Source organism: Puntigrus tetrazona, chromosome 9 (assembly GCF_018831695.1).
Source record: "Puntigrus tetrazona isolate hp1 chromosome 9, ASM1883169v1, whole genome shotgun sequence".
Taxonomy (NCBI): Eukaryota; Metazoa; Chordata; class Actinopteri; order Cypriniformes; family Cyprinidae; genus Puntigrus; species Puntigrus tetrazona.
Genome location: NC_056707.1, coordinates 730,340 through 753,435, shown reverse-complemented (window position 1 = coordinate 753,435; position 23,096 = coordinate 730,340). Strand labels below are relative to the sequence as shown.

Below are 23,096 nucleotides of genomic sequence, written 5' to 3'. Positions count from 1 at the left end.
TTTTGACCAGTCTGTGCAGACTCTGGCTCCAAATGACGTAATTTATTCAAGATGGCAGATTATTTGAGAACTTTGTGATGCAGACATTAGCAGTGTTTATTAATTAATCATAGAGTATCAACAACAGCATTAAGGTAAATCATAAACAGTACCAGGCAATGGTCAGGACAAGCAGTGATCAGGTAAAGTCTATATATCCAAGCAGTAAAACAATCAACAGAGAGGAATTGTCCAAGATCAAACACAGGGAGGTAAGTAGTAAACGCTGGGAATTGTTGGCTGGGGCAAAACAAGACTTCGCGTCTGTTGAGGGCACAGTTTCTCTCTGAGAACTATATGTTTTTCAATTTTTTTGGTGTATTGTTTACTGACTGCTTGATAGTGTATATAATTTTGATCCCTTTGTTCATGATTTGAAAGCAGTGCTTGATTTTGAACACAGGTAAAACAGTATTGAGGCAAAAGTTTCATTATGTAAGAGCAGTATAACAAATAAAATCTAAACTCTGGAACAATCTCCCTAACTCTGTTCGGGAGGCAGACACACTCTGCCAGTTTAAATCTAGATTAAAGACACATCTTTTTAACATAGCCTACACATAACAAACTAATACACTTTTATTATTCAAATCCGTTAAAGGATTTTTAGGCTGCATTAATTAGATCAGCTGGAACCGGGAACACTACTCCTAAAACACGGTGTACTTGTGACATCGTAAAAAGAATGGCGTCTACGCTAATATTAATCTTGTTTCTTTCTTAATCTGTTTCTCAGTTTGTATCCAGACTAGATGGTGGATCAGCACACAGAGATTATGTTCATCAGACACCAGAACACCTAGATGCGCTCTTTGGACAGATATCACACACACACACACTCACATTCACACTCACTCACTCACACTATTACTATTACTATTTTAAAGACTTACAGTGAATCTAATGATTTTATTGAATAATTTCCATCATAATTGTTACATTTGCTACTTGTTACACTTATCTAGTAATGCAGCAACAAAAGTGATTCATGACCACAAGGCATGAGAAACACAGCACTGCATTTCATCTGCTCATACCTCTTGCATTATATACAGGATATGCTGCATGGGAACGTTCAACATTTTCAATAGGGACTGCATGAATATCTGAACATGAAATCAGCATTTGAATGTGGGTAAGCTTATGTAAAATTACTATTAAGGTAAGATTATGTCCTGATCAGATTCAGAATTCAGATGGATGATTCAATCACTGCTGTGTGTAGATCTTTGCACGCACACACACACACACACACACTGATGTTTATCTGTGAACTATTCCCAAAGAGCAACATAGTGTTGGCCCAGATCTGGCCCACTTCTGGACCTTGTGTAATCCATGTGCCGAAACTTCTTGCTGTCTTTGTTAGCAGTAGTTCATTAGGAGTTGTTAAATAATATAACAATGGTTCTTCAAATGTCACAGAGGCACAGTGTGGCACAATAAAGGAGCAGATGTTGTGTTTCATAACTGTAGTCCTACACAGTGACACTTCACTATGACTAATGTGAGTAAATATGAGTGTTTGGTGGTCAAAACTAACCACAGAGATGGGGCAAGAAGACTGTGACCTTTCGTTTGGAAGAAGTCCCAGCACATGCAATCTTGTCTCTGTCGGAACTGAGAAATAATGGCTCAAGTACCCAAGAATATATTATACTCGTGAGATTTCAACATCAGAAAATAACTGATGACAGGACAAGTGTCTAATGCCATATGTGTTCATGAATAATCTGTATTAGGGAGCGCTGTTGTTAAAAATGACTGAACATCACTGATTTATGTAACTATTACTCATAGAGAACGTGGGAAATACCACCATCATACTAGAGTGTGTATGTGTGTGTGTGTGTAGTGTATATGTATATTTTATACATATAAAATCATGGGTAACATTTCTGTCCACAGAACATTAAATATTGAAAATGTTATTTTTTCATTTTAAAAAATACACATACTTCATAAATCACTAACATTTTTTTAGTATCCTGTGTGGTTATCATATATATTGCATACTCTGGTGCATTGATTTAATAGTGAGAATATTAGTTTATGTAATATGATTTACTTGATCTTTTTATGTTTGACAGTTACCACAGTTACTTATATTGTAAATGTATCAATTGTATTTACAATACTTGCAGAAGTCTTATTAGAAAGAGTCAGTATGTTTCTATGAATAGAGTTCTAGCACACTGTTAGATGTGCTTTTTGCAACTAAACATTTTTTGTTTGACCTCAGGAGCCAGAAGCACTCACCATGGCATGCTGACAGAAAGGACATATGTAGTTCCACCACATTCTCAATCTCTGTACTCTGTTTCCACTCTTTTTCCATCTTGTTGGTGATGAACTACATGGACATAACACATTCCTTCAAAAATCATATAGTGTTTGGATAGGTATTCCTGTTATTAGGTGTTCATTCCTGTTATTAATACATTTTGTTCTATGAAATGAGATTAAACAGCTGTTTTTTTTTCTTTGTTTCTTTCATTGTTTATCCAAAAGTTTACTTAAATATATGAACTAAAAAAATATAATCTTGTACTCTGGGTCTCCTGTAAAATAAAAAATGGCTCTGGCCATTCAATGCCTGGCCTCATGTGGAGAGAGTATGCAGGCGCTGATACCAGGGTTAGGAGGTTTTGGTCCAGAAGCTCAGTGATGTCCAGATCTGGGAGGAATTATCCCAGCACACCATTAGGAGCATGCATGCAAGCACAAATTACTGAGTACCATTCTCAATTGCTGCAAAGAAATTTCAGTAAGATGGGATTTTTCTCTTTGATTTTTGGGGGTGTCTTTGAATTCAGCCTTCTGTGGGTTAATCATTTTGTTTTCCATCAAATGATGTGGCATCTTTATGTTCCTAACGCATATCCCAATCCATATCAGTATAGATATCCAGAATATTACTTTTTTGAGCATTTGTGTATTTATATATACGTAATTATATATAGTGCACACACATTATAAAATCTATGTGTTTATATATATATATATATATAAAACCATAGGTCTGTAGAGGAACTACCAATGTGTCATCAGTTTCCTCTTTTTTTTTCCAAAATGTACAAACGCAGGCATTTGTTTTAGAACATCATGATTGCATCAGGAAGATCACGCAACGCATGCAAACACATGAATAATAGCCACACTGTGTGCTCAATCCACCCCAGACTCAGTGTAATGTTCATCAGTCCAAATACACAATGTGTTACGTGTTGAACAGCTTTGGTGTGTTTTCTTGCACATCTCGTTGTGTGTCCTCATATAGCAGGTCAGCGCAGTTTCGGATTTTCTCCAACAGGCCCAGTAAACCTCTGAATGTCTCTGCATGTTTAGAGGTGCGCTGATGTGGAAATGTGGAGTTTCCATGTATTGATGAGGAAGCTTGGCATGAAGGGAACCTGTCCATAAGAGACACAGAAACACAGAGCACTGCTGAGCGCCTGCTTCTTTCACTTCATCATCATGATCATCAACAGCCAGGTGAGAGCCAGATCATTCAAATCCATCCGGTTTAATGTTAATGTACTATAAATAAAGAATACTTTATTAAAGTCATATATTTTCTTTAAATTGATCTGACTGACTGTGTTAATGATGTGTTCTGCTAGGGTCTCTTTGATGGCAGCACATGTATTGTCATGTTTTCTCTAAGATTATTCCTGACCTCGGCTTTGCCTCTAAAGGGTAAGGATGAGTTTATACAACACTTGTACTGTATCGATGGATGAAGTTTGTGCACAGGACAGCTTCCACACATCCTCTCTTCTCATACAACATATCATTTTTCAGAATTTAGCATTAAGAAGTTACTCATCATCCAGTTTTTGTATCGACTATGCATTCTGGTAGTTTCTGAATTTGGTGTGTATCACCAGGCTGCAAAGAACTAGCTGAGTATCACCAGCATAGCAGGGAAAGCTAACACCATGTCTTCTGATAATGTCTCCCAGAGGTATCATGTAAAGTGTCCTCTAAAAGTAATGGTCCTAGTACTGAGCCTTGATGTAATCTATAGTTCACTTGCGAGCAATATGATACCTCCTCATTTACTGCTACAAACTGATGGTGGTCAGATAATGCCAACATATTTTTCTAGTCTCTTCAAGAGAATGTTGTGACCGATCGTGTTGAATGCAAATCTGAGATCTAAAAGCACTAATAAGGAGAGACATCCATGATCAGATGATAGTAGCAGTCTCAGTAATATGGTACGGTCTAAATCCTGATTGGAAATCGTCACAGATACCATTTTTCTCTAAGAATGAACATGGTTGTGAGGATACAATTTTATTATTTTATTTTAATATTTTTATTTTAACACAACATTCTTTTATTTGTTCAGCTGTATTTTTGTTCTGTTTCTTGGAATTATTTGCAATTTTTTTCTCTTTTTAGTTTAGGCTAGTATTAGTTTTTTTAATGATATTGACACTGATGACTAGAATCAGTACAGTGATTTTGTGGTTGTTGTTTCAGACAGTTGTGTGCTCGTGGGCCCAGAGATGCCAGACTATCGAGTTCAAGGCGAAGCGGTCATCATTGGATTTCCTTTTCTTGAAGATGCTGTGAATTACAGGGGATTGCGAGTGGACAACAGCTCAACCTTCCACATTCGTCACAGCGGCATGAGGAGCAAGAGCCTTGAGAGGGCAGTGAGCGGCCGAGATGGGGTGATGCTGACTGAGCGCAGGATCCTGCTCCTCCCGTCTCACCCGTCAGACTCCGGAACCTACACCTACACCTTCAGGTCAGATCTCACAGACAACACACTTCACCTTCATCTACAAACACACAGCAGCAGTCACCAGCAGCACAGCTATATTTGTAGCAGTGTACAACAATACGTTGAATGGATCAAAATCAATAGGATATTAAGTAAAGATTGTGTTCTATGAAGATATTTTGAAAAAGCATTTTCAAGTATTTGGGCCAAAATCTGTAAAAAAAAATACACACATCAATGGAAAGCTTACAAAATCTGATGCTACAATCACTAGTCACTAGAAATAGTCGTGAGGACCGCTTATGTTTTTAATAAATAGTAAATAACAAATTCAAAGTGTGCACATCTGCACATCTTGCTTTACGTTCTGACAACACTGTATTATCATGCTTAGGAATCAAAGATCTGTACACTGAAGAAAACTGCTGCTGTGCTGCACAGGTTAGCAATCACTATTTGATATTTTATTAGAGGCAGCATCTAAAATATACTTTAGAACTGATAACAATTGTAGGACTTGGCTTGGTCTAAGGGAGTTGGGGGGTAGTCTTGGCCTAATGGATAGAGAGTCGGACCTGTAAGTCAAAGGTCCCATGTTTGGCGGGGATAGTTGGTGGAGGGAGTAAAAAACCAACACTCTACCCTTGAGCAAGGCACTAAAACCCCAACTACTCCCCGGCTGCCCACTGCTCTGGGTGTGTGTTCATGGTGTGTGTGTTTGTGCGCACTTTGGTCACCATACCTGGTCACATGTCTCTCTCTCAGGAGTGACACGTTCTGCCTTACTGGGAGTATCACAGTAATGATCTTTGAGACAGAGGTGCCAAACATGACTGTAATGCCCTACACAGCACACGCGGGAGAAGACACCGAGATCATCTGTCCCCATCTGAGATACTTCCAGAGGTCAGAAAACCCAAAGTGGTACAAGGTAATGGAAAACGTGTAAATAATTATTTGAACTAAAAGGACCGAAATGTTTGAAAAATGTGTTTATTTTCAGGATTTTCAGAGCACAGCTCTCCCTATTGGCAAAGGGCGATATACAATTGAAAGAGGCATAATTCTGTCCATCAGAAACATGTCTGTGAAAGATGAGGGCTTCTACACCTGTAGGCTGAGTGTGATTTTCAACAATACCCAGTATAATGTGAGCAGGACCTGGAGAGTTCAAGTGTCAGGTAAATAAATCCTCTTGTTGTGTTGTCCATGCCACATGGATGGTTCTTTCTTCCTAAAGCTGTCAGATGGTTGAGCAAACAATGACACCACCTGACATCTGTTCTGTTTCAGTCCCTGGATCAGATGGTGCGGTCACCTCTAATAGTCTCAGTGCTTTCACATGCAAGTATCATGTAAAATTATAAGTATTTAACCAACACATTGATCTAAAATCCATTACAATAACCAATTTGACATTTTCTTACAGCACCAAGTCATTCATTGCCTTACATTGTCTTTCCTGCAAACGGATCCTTCACTGAAAGTCATTTAGGTGAGTCAGCACTACTTAATTTACTTTCCATGATGGGTTTTTTGGCACAACCTCATCTCTCAACTATGTGGACCAATTTGTTAAATGAAAATGGCATATGATTTTAAGCATTGAACCATTAATACTCTGTATGAACCTTTCCACAGTGAGTAAATGAGGCCAGTGCTTTTAAATGTACTTTAATGTAGTGATTCTTAGACAGTTAATATTGCAGTGAACTTGCAGGCGCACGTTTGGTGATCCAGTGCATGGTGTCTGTTGGAAACCAATTGACTCAGTCCACAGATGTGACATGGATGGTTAATGAACAGCCACTTGAAAACTCTTACCTGGGTCAACGTGCATTTCAGACTGAAAAGAGGTAACCTCGATCCTACATTGATCCTTCTGAAAACTGTTGAGAGAGAGCTGTGCATGAGATACATCTGAAGAATGGTTTATAGTTTTACACAGTAGCCTGCACACAGTGGTCTTTGGGAGGCTTCCTCATCTGAGAAATCAGTAAAGAAAATATCCAGAAATATCATTGTAAACTAATATAGTAATATATTTATCTGAGTCATTGAGTCAGGAGTTTCTGATCTCCTGGTGTGGAGTTAATGTGAGTTTCCTCTGGGTGCTCCAGTTTCTCCTTCTGAAGCACTGAAAACTAGTGCTTAGGTGTGAGCAAAGAGCACAGTCATTTCAACATGAACTTTGTAAAAGAAAATCAGAAAGCACAAAAAAAAAAACGACAATAGGTTACAGAATATCCAGACAGAGGAGGTTGAAGGCAAGGTAAACACACACAGATGAGAGAAATCAAAGACAACATGGCAAGAGTTCGGACCAAAGAGAAATGAGCAAAAAGCTCTGTGAAACAACACAAGAAGAGGAACTGCAGAGACCAGAGTCCTGACAAAATGGAGAATACCTTTATCCTATACTTCAGCATCACATGACCTCATGTGTTTTCAGTATCTCAGGCGAGCATCTGGAGGTGCAGCTGATTATCCTTGAGCTCCTAGAAGAGGACCACGGGACAGAACTGAAGTGCATATGTCAAAACAAAGACCAGAAACAGGAGGTTGTCACTCAAATCAAGTTGGAAGGTATGTACCCACCGACTAGAATAATGAAAAGATCATGTCAGTAGCGAAATAAATGCTGTTTAGTGAGTGTTTATAAAAAAAGAAAACTTTGGATGGGTTTTGGCTGTTCATTTACAGGACAACAGTGTTTTGGTCGCCAGTAAACCCAGCATTTTGTGGCAATGTTTTTTTGGGGTCAACCATGAAAGCTAATGTTAATAATATTAATACTAATACTACCAAGTAATATTAATTGCTATGTGAATGTAAAGAGAATTTCAATCAGTATAAATAAAGTGTTACTAGAAAAAAAAATGTCAGTTTAGGTGTTTAAATGTGTGTTATTGGATTTCTCCCTCCTCTCTTTAGACTCGGAGTCTGTGTGGCTGGTGATAGCAGCTGCTTCCTCCTGTTTTACTCTACTGCTGTGTGTTTTTGCATATCATTTGTGCAAGAGGCCACAGAAACGAAGGAACTATGTTCTGGCTCGACAGAACAGCGCCATTTGAAGATGGCTTCCACTTCTTCAACAATGCAGCTATCCTCATCCTGTTTCCATAACTTTAATCTTTTTTTTACTTTGTAACTTTTTTATCCCTTTTTAATTTTTATTTTGAACCACAGCATTGCATGAAATACACTGTCACAATTTATCATGTAAGTCCATATAATTCCAACAACATTAACATTAAGTTGGTCTTAATTATATCCTACATGTTATACAAAAATGAAAATATTAAAAACACCTAGTAATACCAAAATTGAACAGAAAGAAATAAAAATAAATGAATGGGATAAAACAAATAAGATTAATAGAAAAGGGTGACCATGCTCTTTATTATATAGCTCATTATTGTAAAATCAACCCACCTCTTTAATCTTTTTTTGAAGTCGTAATGCATATGTGATTTGTTCCATTTCATACAGTTCCCACACTTTTTGAATCCAGGCATCATATGATGGAAGGTCAGGTGTTTGAGCATCCACATGTAATACACTTACTGGTTGCGGCAAGTAGAATTTGTAGTAAGAATATTTTAGATCTACCCTCAAGGCCGTCTGGGCATACACCCAGAAGCACAACTAAGGGATCTTCAGGGATTTCATTATGAAAGATTTTTTTAAGAGCCTCAAATACCTCTTTCCAATAGGTTCTTAATTTTGGATGTGACTACAAAATATACATACTGACAAACTCTGACAGATTCTCCAACCCTTGTATGAGCAGAATGAATTCCATTTTGCAATTATCTGTGAGGTTCAAAGACTATAGTTATAATTTTCCTTTTGATTAAAGTTGGTCACAAGATGTATTTCACTGCAGACTTCCTCCTGTTGCAAAACGTCAGACTGAGAGGAATCCATTTGCAGCAGTTTATTGGTTACAAACCAAAATACAGAGTTGAAAACCAGCGAACAGGAATATCAATGGCAGAGACAGAGTCAAACAACAGGCAGAGATAGGGGCAGGCGGCAAACAGTTAGAGTCAGAATAGTTCAAGGTCAGTGCAGGAAGAGAACAACTGAGAAACTCTAAGACAACAGAGATACTAAATGATGTTTGTATAGTTCTCCAAATTTTTACCATTACTTTAGCCCATTCTTCCATACAAAGGCTTTTTTCAGTGTTGACTCAGTATGTATGTGTGAGTTCTCTGATCCATGAGATCGGGGACTCAGTTGGGTGGCAGAAGTAAAAAAAATTGAAATTTGGAAGTCCTAGTCCACCATTTGTCTTGGATGATTGTATTATTTTAAGTTTAATACTTGTTTTCCCTAACAATTTTATTCTAATAATTTTATTCAGCAAATCAAATGTAGATTTTGGAACGTCTATGCTAACATCTGGAACAAATATAAATTTAATTTTGGCAAATCTACTAATCATACTAATAGATTCAATGTGGCCAATTAGAGAAAGAACCAACTAATAATCTAGATCTTCACTAATATGTTTAATTACTTTTTTATAATTTGTACTGTATAATTGGTCCAATGAGGAATGAATAAATATACCCAAGATCTTATACTTGCTTCTAATTTGAATTTGCTTTGTAATTTGGCCATTTACATCTATGGCCACAGTTTTATCCATTTTCACTATATATATTCACTTTAACCGTTTCAATCCAATACAGAATTTTTTTATTTTATTTTATTTTTTGTATCTGCCGACACCGATCCTTAGATTTACCATTTTGTTATGACTATGATGTGGGAACGTGGCCAAAATATTGTTTTGTCAAGGTAATGATTACGCGGCCTTGAGATGCTATGTTGCGGGAATGACATCCATTTCTCCTGGATATGACTTAACTTCATATTTCAACTTTTATATTTTTCTTGTAGCCACGAGTGTGACTATAGCAACCCAGTATTATCAGAGATGGATAAAACATTGTATAATGTGTATATTATTATTATTATTATTATTATATTAACTTGTCTGGGCTATATAGTTCCCCTTTCAATATGGCAGTTGTTGTTAATACATTTATAGTAATTATTATTAACATCTATGAATACAACTCTGTTGGGAAAAAACAGTACTTTCTTGACCATGCTACACCAAAAACTTTCATCCGTTTTAAGTATCCCACTGCTTTTCTGAATTTAGGAGATGATTTTAACGTAACAATGAGTAACATGCTTGATCGACACAAGGAAAGCAGCTTCTCCAAACTTGAGTCTTACAGCATTTATGGATAAATTCGACTTAATATAGTACACTTGGTATAACAAAGACAGGTCAAAACAATCTAGAATCGACTACTGGTTAATCTCTAAAACATTGAGAAATAATAATCTCTATTAGTATTAGCAACAGTCCATTGACTGACCATAATGCTATTTATAATTGTTGTGACAATTTTAAAAAACAGCTCTCAAAGGTAAGAGGCAAACTTTAAGGATTTTATTCTTGCAAGAAGGTGTTGGAAACTTTTTTTTTGCTTCTTTTTAAGAAGAGACCAGGAGATTCTTGGTAAAGCAGGAGTTCATTTTTTATTTCGTTGCTGTAGTCATCTGCAAGAAGTCTTCAAGAAATCTCCAAGCAAAAAATCGAACTGAAACATGCTAGTGTGAAGTTTATATGTTTCAGAAGGGGAGGAGTACACAGAGGTGGAGACCAGTAAAACAAAAGTATGCAAATGCAATCAGGAACTTAGCCCAGAACAGGAACTTTCCCGATCCTTGATCTATTTAGCATCTAAGTGTCATTCAAATGCATAGGTGTTGTAGAGACTAAAACAAAAGGCACAGTTGTACCTCAGGATTAGCATTCACACTTGACTTGGGACACCTACCAGATGTTCAAGAACAAAAGACAAAAGATAACTGTCTCGGGGCTTGGGCTTCCTGCTCTTAGAATGTAAATTGCAATACACATTCAGCTTATACTAATACATTGGAATCTGTGTTTAAGCTTTTATGAATTTGTAATACAACAATGGTCAGACAGTCGTACAGAAACACACAGTTTGCTGCTGAGTGCGACAAAGACAACAGGGCGGTCCTGCCTTGTATACCTTGTCTCACCCCTCAAGGTTACCATTCTTAACAACTGTACTTTTCCACACATTGGTAGGATATAGAAAAAATACCATGAACTGCCTTTTTTAAAGATACCTTCCCAGTATAGCTGACCCCCCGGGTCACCATCCTTCTCCTTATGGTATAGCAGACCCTTAAAGGTTGTATCTTGTTATATCTAAGGCCCCCCTGCTGTTACCTTCAGTCCAAACCTCTCTTGCAGGCTCATTCATTTCTTATATTGAGAGTAAAAAAAACTTCAGTTAATTTATTACAAAATACTACCATTCGTACTACTAAAGTGTTACTTTGGAAATGTCACGCTGAAAGAAACAAAAGAATTCAAGTGCAATTCAATCACTGATTTATTGACTGGTCGTCAAACACACAATGAATGTCCAATAAGAGGTCATTGGCCGTGTAGTGCAGGGACACAATGGACAGCATCGATGGAGCTCGATGGAGATCCTCTGTGAATCCGTCCAGAGAGAGTGGAGAGTGAAACTTGGCAGAGGAGCCAGAAGACCAGGATCCTGGAAATAAATGCCATTCGAAATCAGGGACAACAACAGAGGAAGTGACGAAGACAAGACAGGTTAGCACTCTTTAAATAGTATTTGGATATCGAGCCACAGCTTGCCCATGCCCACTCATTTATGCACACAACAAGTATGAATGAGATTGTGAACCCATGAAACGTGACTTGAAATTAAATAATTACCTTCTTAAATATAAAAGGATGAGCAAACAGATTAATAAATTAATCTGACTTTACTGGAAAAGGGCTGAATTAGAATAAGCTTATGGATGGAATTGGGAGTTTCTAAAATATGAATTAAGGAAATCTTTATAGTGATGGTCTAAATGCAGAGCTGTTTAAAATGTTTGACGAAAATAACGAGCAGAGCGTGAGAGTGAGAATAATATTTGTTGCACTACAAGAGGGCAGAACTGTCCATCTTGACTGTTCATTTCACTCCTCTCCTCACTGCAGCCGTCTATTCTTGTCCACATTTCAGGTGAGACTAGACGCATCTCAAACAAGCCTATAGATCAGTGCCTAAAACAGGGCTCTGCCGTCTACCTCAGACTTACACAAAGGAGTAAAAACTGAAAAAATGTATATACAATACAGCAAAGACAATGATTAATAACATTATTTGACTGAAAACGTTGGCAGTTTCACAAGTGAAAGACGGCAAATCAGTTTTAAAATTCAATTGTTTTCACTCGACACTCTAGTCTTGTGCAAGCTAAGCTCCACCCCCTTGTATGCAACAAAGCATTCCGTCAACAACTGATCTCATGAACTTTATGTCATTAGTACTTTTTTATTTGTTTGTTTAACAATGGTGCTTAGAAATAAGCAGAAATATAAGTTATACCTGGAACCTCACTGTAAAGCAAAGTTACCTCACCTGTTGATGTTAAGGAACAGAACCAAACAGCCAATGAGACAGGCTTTGACAGCCAATAAGGCTCTCAAGCTTACATCCACTAGAACTGTCCTGTTTGCTTGAATTAATTTGATTAAAAAAAGAAAGAAATCTTTGGCCAGGAAAGTCTGACATATTTACTAAAGATCAACTTTTGGTTTTTAATTGGAAAATAAATGAACTAATCAGAAAAAAGTTGACTTGAATGAAAATAGCCTTAACTAAAAGAAGGCCTCATGCTGTGCTCTGTCTTTGGGTCGTCTGAAGAAGGAGTCCTATTGGGCCTGGTTGGCTTGTGGGACTCCTGAGGCAGCTGACAGGTACCAGTGGGCCAAGCGGACTGCAGCCTGGGTGGTTGTGGAGGCAAAAACTCTAGCCTGGGAGGAGTTTGGCAAGGCCATGGAGAAGGATTATCGGACGGCCTCGAAGAGGTTCTGGCAAACTGATGGAAGGAATACTTTGAGGAACTCCTCAACCCTGCCAATGAGGAAGCAGAAGCCGGGGACCTGGAGGGGGACTTGGACATCACCTTGGCTGAGGTCACCGAGGTAGTTAAAAGTTCCTCAGTTGGACAAGGGTGGCTTTCCCCCTTCAGGTTGGTGTTTAAATATTTTGGGCTCTTATTCACAAGTGAAGGAAGGACAGAATAAGAGATTCCACAATAATGCAGTCAATGTACCGGAAGAAGAAGCTGAGCTGTAGGGCCGAGCTCTTAATTTACAGGTCGATCTACGTTCATACTCTCACATATGGTCATGAGCTCTGGGTCATGACCAAAAGGATGAGATCCCGGATACAATGGGACGAAATGAGTTTCCTCCGTAGGGGGACTGGGCACTCCCTTCAAGTCAAGTCAAGTCAAGTGGCTCTTTTTTGGCATTTCAGCTACATATAGCTGTGCAGTACACAGTGAAATGAGTCTCCAGCACCTGGTGCTACATAAAGTCACAACACAATACAAAACAAAAAAAAACCTCACATATTGAGCTAAGACAGTGTCTTAGCCACATAAAGTGCAAAGTGCAAACAGCAAGGGAGTAAATTGCAAAACCCAGTGTGCAAACTAGTGCAAATAGTGCAAGGACAAAATCAGTGAAAAGAACACAAAATATAAGACAACAATAAATACGAAGTGCAAAGAATGCATCTGGAAGAGAGTCTGATGGCTTGTGGGAAGAAACTGTTCAGCAGTCTGGATGTGAGGGCCCGAATGCTCCGGTACCTCTTTCCAGATGGCAAGAGGGTGAATACTGTGTGTGAAGGATGTGTGGGGTCATGTGCTATATTGTGGGCTTTGCGGATGCAGAGTGTGGTGTAAATGTCCATGATAAAGGGCAGAGAGATGGCAATTGTCTTTACAGCTGTCCTCACTATCCTCTGGTGGGTCTTGCGTCAGTGGAGAATGGTCACTCTCCACTTGAAGTCAACAATCATCTCCTTGGTCTTGTCGATGTTCAGAGACATATTGTTGGCTCTATACCATGTTGAAAACTGCTGCGCCTCATTCTCTGTATGCTGACTCGTCGTTCGTGCTGATGAGACCCACAATGGTTGTGTCATCAGCAAACTTGATTATGTGATTGGAGCTGAGCATTGCTGCACAGTCGTGAGTCAGCAAAGTGAACAGCAGTGGACTGAGCACACAGCCCTGAGGAACTCCAGTGTTCAGTGTGGTGATGTTGGAGTTGCTGCTCCCGATCCAAACTGACTGAGGTCTGCCTGTCAGAAAATCCAGGATCCAGTTACAGAGAGAGGTGTTCAGGCCCAGCAGGCTCAGCTTCTCTATAAGTTGCTGAGGGATGATGATGTTGAATGCTGAACTGAAGTCAATGAACAGCATTCAGACGTAGTTTCCTTTTGAATGTGTAAGAGGGCGAGATGGTGTGAGAGTTAGGTGTGAGAGGGCGAGATGGAGGGATGTGGTGATAGCATCGTCCGTAGAGCGGTTTGGATGATACACAAACTGTAAGGGGTCAAGTGAAGGTGGTAACTGTGACTTAATGTGCCTTATGACAAGCCTCTCGAAAGCATTTCATTAAAATTGGTATGAGTGCGATGGGACGATAGTGTTTATGTAAACAAGAACCAGCGTGTTCGCTCCTCTTGTAGCAAAGTCCATATATTGATAGAATTTAGGCAGCACTGTTTTGAGATTTGCATGATTGAAATCTCCGGCGATGATAAATATTCCATCGGGGTGAGCATTCTGCAGATTGCTAATCACTCTGTACAACTCGCTCGGAGTCTCCTTAGCATTTGCACTGGGTGGAATGTAAACTCCAATAGTGTAAACGGTAGTGAATTCCCGAGGAAATAAAAGGGTCTGCATTTAACAATAACAAACTCCACTAGCGATAAGCAATAGTTAGATATAAGCGCAGAGTCCTTACACCATTCCTTGTTGATATAAACACACAAGCCACCACCGCATTTCTGTCGGTTAGCCCAGATAGCTGAATGGTGGTATTCGGAACTGAGCCACGTTTCCGTAAAGACAAAGATGCAGCAATCCCTATACTCATGTTGTGTAGTTCGTAGTTTTTGTACAGTGTTAGGTGCAAATCTAAAGTGTAAATAAGTCTGTATGTTAAATAAATAAGGTATTTATTATGAATTGATAGCTGAGCTGTACCAGACAGTTATAGAAGTGCAGAGGATGAATTCAATGATGGCGGAGAACTGTTTTAGCAGTTCCTGTGGCAGGTTGAACTTCCTCAGCAGAAAAAGGAAGTACAATCTCTGCTGGGTCTTTTTCACAATGGAGTCAATGTGAGTGTCCCAGGAACCTGAATGACTCCACTCTTACCACAGTGCTGTCCATGATGGTGAGTGCAGGGGGGCCTCCTGAAGTCCACTATCATCTCCACTGTTTTGAGCGTGTTGAGCACCAAGTTGTTTAGACTGCACCAGTCAGCTAGCTCTTTGACCTCTCCTGTCACCGTCCTGTATGAGGCTGATGACTGTGGTGTCATCCGAAAACTTCAGCGCATGATTTCCCTGTTAATTCTGTATTGCAAACCACTCTAAACAGCTGAAAGTCCGGCAGACTTAATGTGCTGTCTGGAATGGCGTCATTTAGCCAGGTTTCCGTGAAGCACAGAGCAGTAGAGTTTGAAAAATACCTGTTAGTCTGTGTTAGCAGAAGTTCATCCATTTTGTTGGGTAGAGAGCGGAGGTTCGCCAAGTGAATGTAGCGTTGTCTGAGTTTCACAAGCGTGAATGATGAATGGACCTAGGTTTTGAAAGCTTAAAATTGTGAGCTCCAGGCCTTATGGAAAACTGTCATCCATGGCCTTTATTGAATAAATTCTTGCCTAGTGTGGTGCTACTTTAACGGGGTGAGTCTTGCTCGCACAAGCAGTTTTATCCAGTAAAGCGAATGACAAGATGGCGGAAAGTACCTCAACCTATTCTCAAACTTTAAATAGGTGAGAAGCCCGACTCGCTGGCCTGGAGCCTGGGCATGGAATGCAAGACGCCAAGTGGGTCACTTTTGGTAAGCAGAACTGGCGCTGCGGGATGAACCAAACGCTGGGCTAAGGCACCCAATGTCGATGCTCATCAGACCCCAGAAAAGGTGTTGGTTGATATAGACAGCAGGACGGTGGCCATGGAAATCGGAATCCGCTAAGGAGTGTGTAACAACTGTTGATGGCCATACCCGCCATTGACAGCACAACCACATGTATTGGAGAGATATGCCTCGACGAGTAGGACGGCCCGCGTGGAGTCGCCATGGGTGCAAATCTTGGTGGTAGGAGCAAATATTCAAACAAGAGCTTTGAAAGCCGAAGTCGAGGAGGGTTCCATGTGAACAGCAATTGAACATGGGTCAGTCGGTTCTAAGGGATGGGCAAATGACATGCAGGGCCATTATTAAATAAATTCTTGCCTAGTGCAGTGCCACTTTAAGTCTGTGACACCAGGCCCTGTGTAAAATCCAGGGCCTTTATTGAATAAAATCATGCCCAAAAATTGTTACTGTGACGAGGTTAGTCTGTGACCCCAGGCCTTATGGAAAACTGTCGTCCAGGGTCTTTATTGAATAAAATCATGCCCAAAAAATTGTTACTGCGTTGCTACTTTAATGGGGTGAATCTGTGAGCCCAGGCCTTATAGAAAATTGTCATCCAGGGCCTTTATTGAATAAAATCATGCCCAAAAAAGAGTTACTGTGATGGGTTAGTCTGTGAGCCCAGGCCTTATAAAAGACTGTCATCCAGGACCTTTACTGAATAAAATCATGCCCAAAAAAGTGATATTGTGATGGGGTTAATCTGTGAGCCCTGGCCCTGTGTAAATCTGACATCCAGGGCATTTATTGAATAAAATCCCAATAAAGTGTTACTGCGATGGGCTTAGCCTGTGAACCCAGGCCTTATAGAAAACTGTAATTCAGTGCATTAATTGAATAAAATCATGCCCAAGAAAGTGTTACTGTTATGGGATGAGTCTGTCACCCCAGGCCCTGTGTAAAACTGTCATCCAGGGCCTTTATTGAATAAAATCATGCCCAAGAAAGTGTCACTGTCATGGGGTTAGTCTGTGAGCCTAGGCCTTATAGAAAACTGTCATCCAGGGCCTTTATTGAATAAAGTCATGCCCAATGAAGTGTTACTGTGATGGGGTTAGCCTGTTAACCCTGGCCCTGTGTAAAACATTCATCCAGGGTTTTTTTTGTTTTAATAAAATCATGCCCAAAAAAGAGTTACTGTGATGGGTTAGTGTGTGGCACCAGGCCCTGTGTAAAACATTCATCCAGGGTCTTTTTGAATAAAATCATGCCCAATAAAGTGTTACTGTGATGGGGTTAGTCTGTGAGCCCAGACCCTTTGGAAAATTGAAATCCAGACATGGGGGGTTCATAAATGTGTGTGTCCGAAAAGGAGCACCCATCCCGGCTGAGATTGCCCCGAAGAAGGGCCTGGATGGCTGGATTTAGGTTTTGAACGTTTAAAAATGAGCCCCTGGGTGGCGGGGGTCGAGTGGGAATGTGTCCGAGATGTTGCACCTATCCCGGCCTTGACAGGCTGTAAGAAGTGTCTGGATGTCTGGACTTAGGTTTTGAACATTTAAAAATTTTCTCCAGGGTGGGGGGAAAAGCATCCAAGAAGTCGCACCTATCACAGCCAAGATTGGCTGGAAGAAGCGCCTGGATGATTTTCGTAAGTCCCCAAATTGGGGAAATGTCGGACTTCTATACCCTCCGAAGCTCCGAGTCAGGCCGGCCGAGAGACATCTTCCCGAGCGTGATTCAAATTTTCACACGGCCCCGGAGGTAATCATTTACCCAAGAGCAACTTTTACGTCAACTTTAATTTTTTTTCTCTAAAAACTCTGAAATTCATGCCCTTTAATGGTGTGAGTCTGTCAGCACGAACCTTATAGAAAACTGTCATCCAGGGTATTTATTGAATAAAATCATGCCCAAAAAAGAGTTATTGCGATGGGGTTAGTCTGTGCCGCCAGGCCCTGTATAAAACTTTCATCCAGGGCCTTTATTGAATAAAATCATGCCCAATAAAGTGTTACTGTGATGGGGATAGTCTGTGAGCCCAGGCATTAAAGAAAACTGTAATCCAGGGCCTTTACTGAATAAAAGAGTAAGCCTGGAGAAAGTCTGTGAGCCTGGATGTCTGGATGTCTGGTTTTAAACGCTTGAAAATTTCCTCCAGGCTTACCAAAGTCGAGTGGGAAAGCATCCTAGAAGTCGCACCTATCCCAGGCTCGATCAGTTGGATGAAGTGTCTGGATGTTTGAACTTAGGTTTTGAACGTTTAAAAATGTCCTCCAGGATGGCAGGGGTTGAGTGGGAAAGCGTCCTAGAAGTAGCACCTGTCACTGAAATTTCTTGCAGGGTTACCATGGTCCAGTGGGAAAGCCTCTGAGAAGTCGCACTTACCTCGGCCAAGATCATGCCCATAAAAGTGTTATAGTATTGGGTTGAGTCTGTGGGCCCAGGCCTTAAAGAAAACTGTAATCCGGTGCCTTTAATAAACAAAATTATGCCCAGTGATGTGTTACTGTTATGGGATTAGTATGTGAGTCTGGATGTCTGGACTTAGGTTTTGAACACCTAAACATTTTCACCAGGGTTACCATGGTCAAGTGGGAAAGCATCCGAGAAATCGCATCTATCCCGGGTAAGATTGGCTGGATGAAGCGCCTGAATGTTAGGATTAATGTTTTGAACGTTTAAAAATTTCCTCCCGGGTGGCAAGGTTCGAGTGGGAAAGAGTCCAAGAAGTAGCACCTATCACGGCCAAGATCGGCTAGATGAAGCGCCTGGATGTCTGGACTTAGGTTTAAAACGCTTAAAAATTTCTTTCAGGGTTACCATGGTCGAGTGGAAAGTGTCCGAGAAGTCGCATTTAACACGGCCAATATCGTCTGGTTGAAGCACCTGGATGTCTGGACTTAGATTTTGAACGCTTAAAAATTTCTTCCAGGGTTACTATGGTCGAGTGGGAAACCGTCCAAGAAGTTGAACTTAACTCGGGCAAGATCGGCTGCATGAAGCGCCTAGATGTTTGGGCTTAGTTTTTGAACACTTAAAAATTTCATCCAGGGAGGCGGGGGTTGAGTGGGAAAGCATTTGAGAAGTTGCACCTATCCCGGCCAATATCGCCTTGATGAAGCGCCTGGATGTCTGGGCTTACGTTTTGAACGCTTAAAAATTTCTTCCAGGGTTACCATGGTCAAATGGGAAATCGTCCGAGAAAACGCAAGATCCAAGATCGGCTAGACGAAGCGCCTGAATGTCTGGACTTAGGTTTTGAATGCTTTAAATTTTTTTCCAGGATTACCATGGTGGAGTGGGAAAGCCTCTGAGAAGTTGCACTTAATTCGGCCAAGATCATACCAATGAAAGTATTATAGTAATGGGGTGAGTCCGTGGGCCCAGGCCTTAAAGATAACTGTAATGCTGGTTCTTTATTAAATAAAATCATGCCCAGTCATTTGTTACTGTTATAGGGTTAGTATGTGAGCCTTGATGTTTGGGCTTAGGTTTTGGATGTTTGGGGTTAGGCTTTGCATGCTTAAAAGTTTGTTACAGGGTTATCATGGTCGAGTGGTAAAGCGTCCTAGAAGTCGCACTTAACCCGGCCAAGATCATCTGGATGTCTGGACTTAGGTTTTGAACGCTTACAAATTTCTTCCAGGGTTACCATGGTCGAGTAGGAAAGCCTCCGAGAACTCGCACTTAACCCGGCCAAGATCATGCCCATAGAAGTGTTATAGTATTGGGTTGAGTTTGTGGGCCCAGGCCTTAAAGAAAACTGTAATTCAGGGCCCTTACAAATTCCTTACAGGGTTACCATGGTCAAGTGGGAAAGCGTCCGAGAAGTTGAACCTAACCCGGCCGAGTTTGCCTGGAAGAAGTGCCTGGATGTTTGGGGTTAGGTTTTGAATGATTAAAAATTTCTTCCAGGGTAGCGGAGGTCGAGTGAAAAAGTTATCCGAGAAGTTGAACCTAACTCGGCCAATGTTGGCTGGATGAAGCGCCTGGATGTCTAAAAAAAAGGTTTTGAACGATTAAAAATTTCTTCCAGGGTTACCATGGTTGAGTGGTAAAGTGTCAGAGAAAGTCGCACTTAACCCGGCCAATATCGCCTGGACGAAGCTCCTGGATGTCTGGACTTAGTTTTTAAACGCTTAAAAATTTCTTCCATGGTTACCATGGTCGAGTGGGAAAGTCCTAAAAATCGCACCTATCCCGGCCAAGATCGGCTGGATGAAACGCCTGAATGTTTGGGCTTAGTTTTTCAACGCTTAAAAATTTCCTCCAGGGTTACCATGGTCGAGTGGGAAAGTGTCCGAGAAGACCCACTTAATCCGGCCGATAGCATCTGGATGTAGCGCCTGGATGTGTGGACTTAAAAATTTTCTCCAGGCTTACCATGGTCGAGTGGGAAAGTGTCCGAGAAGACGCACTTAACCCAGCCAATATCGCCTGGATGTGTGGATTTAAATTTTTTTTCCAAGGTTACCATGGTCGAGTGGTAAAACGTCTAAGAAAGTCGCACTTAACCCGGCCAATATCGCCTGGATGAAGCGCATGGATATCTGGACTTACATTTTAAACGCTTAAAAATTTCCTCCAGGGATACCATGGTCGAGTGGGACAGAGTCCTAGAAGTCGCACTTAACCCCGGCCAATATCGGCTTAAAAATTTCCTCCAGGCTTATCATGGTCGAGTTGGAAAGTGTACAAGAAGTTGCACTTAACCCAGCCAATATCGCCTGGATGTGTGGACTTAGGTTTTGAACGTTTAAAAATTTCCTCCAGGGTGGCGGGGGTCGAGTGTTAAAATGTCCAAGAAGTAGCATCTATCATGGCCAAGATCGGCTAGAAAAAGCGCTGGGATGTTTGGGGTTAGGTTTTGAATGCTTAAAAATTTCATCCAGGGTGGCGGGGGTCGAGTGAAAAAGTCGTCCTAAAAGTCGCACCTAAATCTGCCAATATCGGCTAGAAGAAGCGCCTGGATGTCTGAACTTAGGTTTTAAACGCTTAAAAATTTCCTCCAGGGTTACCATGGTCGAATGGGAAAGTGTCCGAGAAGAACCACTTAACTCGGCCGATATCATCTGGATGTGTGGGGTTAGGTTTTGAATGCTTAAAAATTTCATCCAGGGTGGCGGGGGTCGAGTGAATAAGTCGTCTGAGAAGTCGTACCTAACTCGGCCAATATCAGCTGGATGAAGCACCTGGATGTCTGGACTTAGGTTTTGAATGCTTAAAAATCTCATCCAGGGTGGCGGGGGTTGTTGTACTAATTATTTTCTGCAATCCATGCGCATTCTTTTATCGAAGAGGAGACATAACCTAATATTCCAAATAATTTATTCGACAGATGCATATGATACAAACATCAGCTGCTGAGTTCATTCACACAAGCGAGTGTGTTCACACTCCAGCAGTTCTCAATATTTATCGTCGTCCCTCTTCAGTTCACACCCCCTCGCGTTATCTGACTCCATTGCCCATTCGGTGTTGTATCCTCTTTTCAAGAAAGCTGACCTCCTCATTCCATCTGTGACCTATAGAACCTGAAGAGAGACATACATGACCCCTGACCCTCTCAACTCCCAAGCATGCAATTTGCTTATCACTCCTCTGCACGCAGACATAGGCCAGGGACGTTAGCTGACAGTTCCCTGTTCAACTAACATTCTTTTGCACAATATATTGCTTGCACAAATACCATACTACTTAAAAGATATATTTGCTATTTTGTATTTAAATACCATAGCTGATTATAGTTGCTCAAAATAAACAGTGAATTAATACAAAACATTTGTATAAAAATATAAAAAATAAAACATCAGTAATATATATTCACAAAGGATAGAAAATATCCCACAAATCCCTCTCTTGACCTCGTAAGAGGTCACACCTCATTCTCGTTTTCTTCTTCTGACTCCAATTCACCATCTCCCTCCGGTAACAGCAATGGCATGCTGTATGGTGGAGGGCTATCTTTCTTCTCAATTGCAGTCACAATTAATCTGTTACACATAGATCTTATACATGGTACACAACAACATCCACAAGTAATTACTATTCCCAAAAATACTGCAACTGAGGAAAACAAAGAAATAAACATACTCTTCCAGCTACCGAACCATTTCGTAAACACATCATCCAATGGATTATTAATCCCTGAGTGTTCTTTCATCTCTGTTGATAATGTTCTCAACCCCTCTAGTGCTCTCGTCACTGAACCATCTGGTGCAGTGTTGTTAGGTATGTATGTGCAGCAAAAATCTCCAAACATCGAACAAACTCCTCCCTTTTCAGCTAACAGCATATCAAGGGCCATCCTGTTCTGCACTGTGTGGGATTTATGTTTTAAAGGATTTATGTTTTACAGGTTTTACTCATTAGAAGCACTGTGCCCAGGCCTCATAAAGGCTCTGTGTTTTTCCATTTGATATTATGTGTTTTTCCATTTTGATATTATGTGTGTATGTGCTGTACAAAATGTCTTATCTACAGAAACAAGATATGGAGACTGCTGAGCTCATCTTTTGGTCGAGAAGAAACAACTGCACCTGGTTCTGTGAAGGACACCCTGAATGGGAGGAAGACCCAAGCACAAGAATATAAATATTGTGTGAAATGTAGTGTGAGCATACAGGACTGCCCTGCATGCCTTGATGCTGTTGTTCTGTATCCTGAGCTCAGTCTCAATTATTCTGACTTTATTAAACTTAAGATTTTAAATTTAAGAGTAAGTCTCATCATTGACAGACCTGAACCTGGGAGGGAAACAACAAAGATTTTTCCCAACAATTTGGAGGGGGCACCCGGATCTGTCTGAGACGAGGTCTCTGCTGGGAATCCTCTGCTTCAACCATCAGCTGAACAACAAGACAGGTAAGCAGTCACCTTTTTCATAAAAGAACTGCAGGATTGATTACTCTAAATTATCTGGTTGAAGTGGTGGAGGCACCAGTGGTTTTTGTATATTGAAATCAGAATAATTGACGAATTCAAAGGATTTAAAGAAGTAAATGCAGTCAAAATGAATAGAAAAATGGTAATGTCCTTTTAGAAAGGTTGAACTGTATAAGTAATTTCCTGACAAGGTTGAACTGCAAAAAGTAATTTCCTGGCAAGGTTGAACTGTAGTATTAATTTCCTGGCATGGTTGAGCTGTAAAATTAATGTCCTGGCAAGGTTGAAATTCACTAAAAGGTGATTTCGTGAAACCCGGCGTGGTAACTTACAGTTCGTGAAACCCGGCGTGGTACTCTACAGTTTGTGAAACCCGGCGTGGTAA

At 40.5% G+C, this 23,096-nt stretch overlaps 1 protein-coding gene across 1 annotated transcript; it reads left to right on the top strand.

The window, feature by feature from the left end:
* The first annotated feature begins 3,223 nt into the window (after nt 1–3,223).
* LOC122351262 (interleukin-1 receptor type 2) lies at nt 3,224–9,369 on the top strand. Its single transcript, XM_043248208.1, has 10 exons — nt 3,224–3,534; nt 3,663–3,738; nt 4,531–4,801; nt 5,543–5,708; nt 5,781–5,958; nt 6,071–6,121; nt 6,207–6,272; nt 6,498–6,633; nt 7,230–7,363; nt 7,712–9,369. Exons 1-10 carry the CDS (start codon nt 3,517–3,519, stop codon nt 7,849–7,851), a joined length of 1,236 nt encoding a protein of 411 aa, XP_043104143.1. The 5' UTR covers nt 3,224–3,516; the 3' UTR covers nt 7,852–9,369.
* Nucleotides 9,370–23,096: the final 13,727 nt, after the last annotated feature.

Bases quoted from the DNA above. Each gene is read 5' to 3' on its own strand.
- LOC122351262 (XM_043248208.1), top strand. The intron at 5,959-6,070 runs GTAAATAAATCC...GTTCTGTTTCAG, and splicing joins CTGGAGAGTTCAAGTGTCAG to TCCCTGGATCAGATGGTGCG. The intron at 6,273-6,497 runs GTGAGTCAGCAC...GTGAACTTGCAG, and splicing joins CTTCACTGAAAGTCATTTAG to GCGCACGTTTGGTGATCCAG.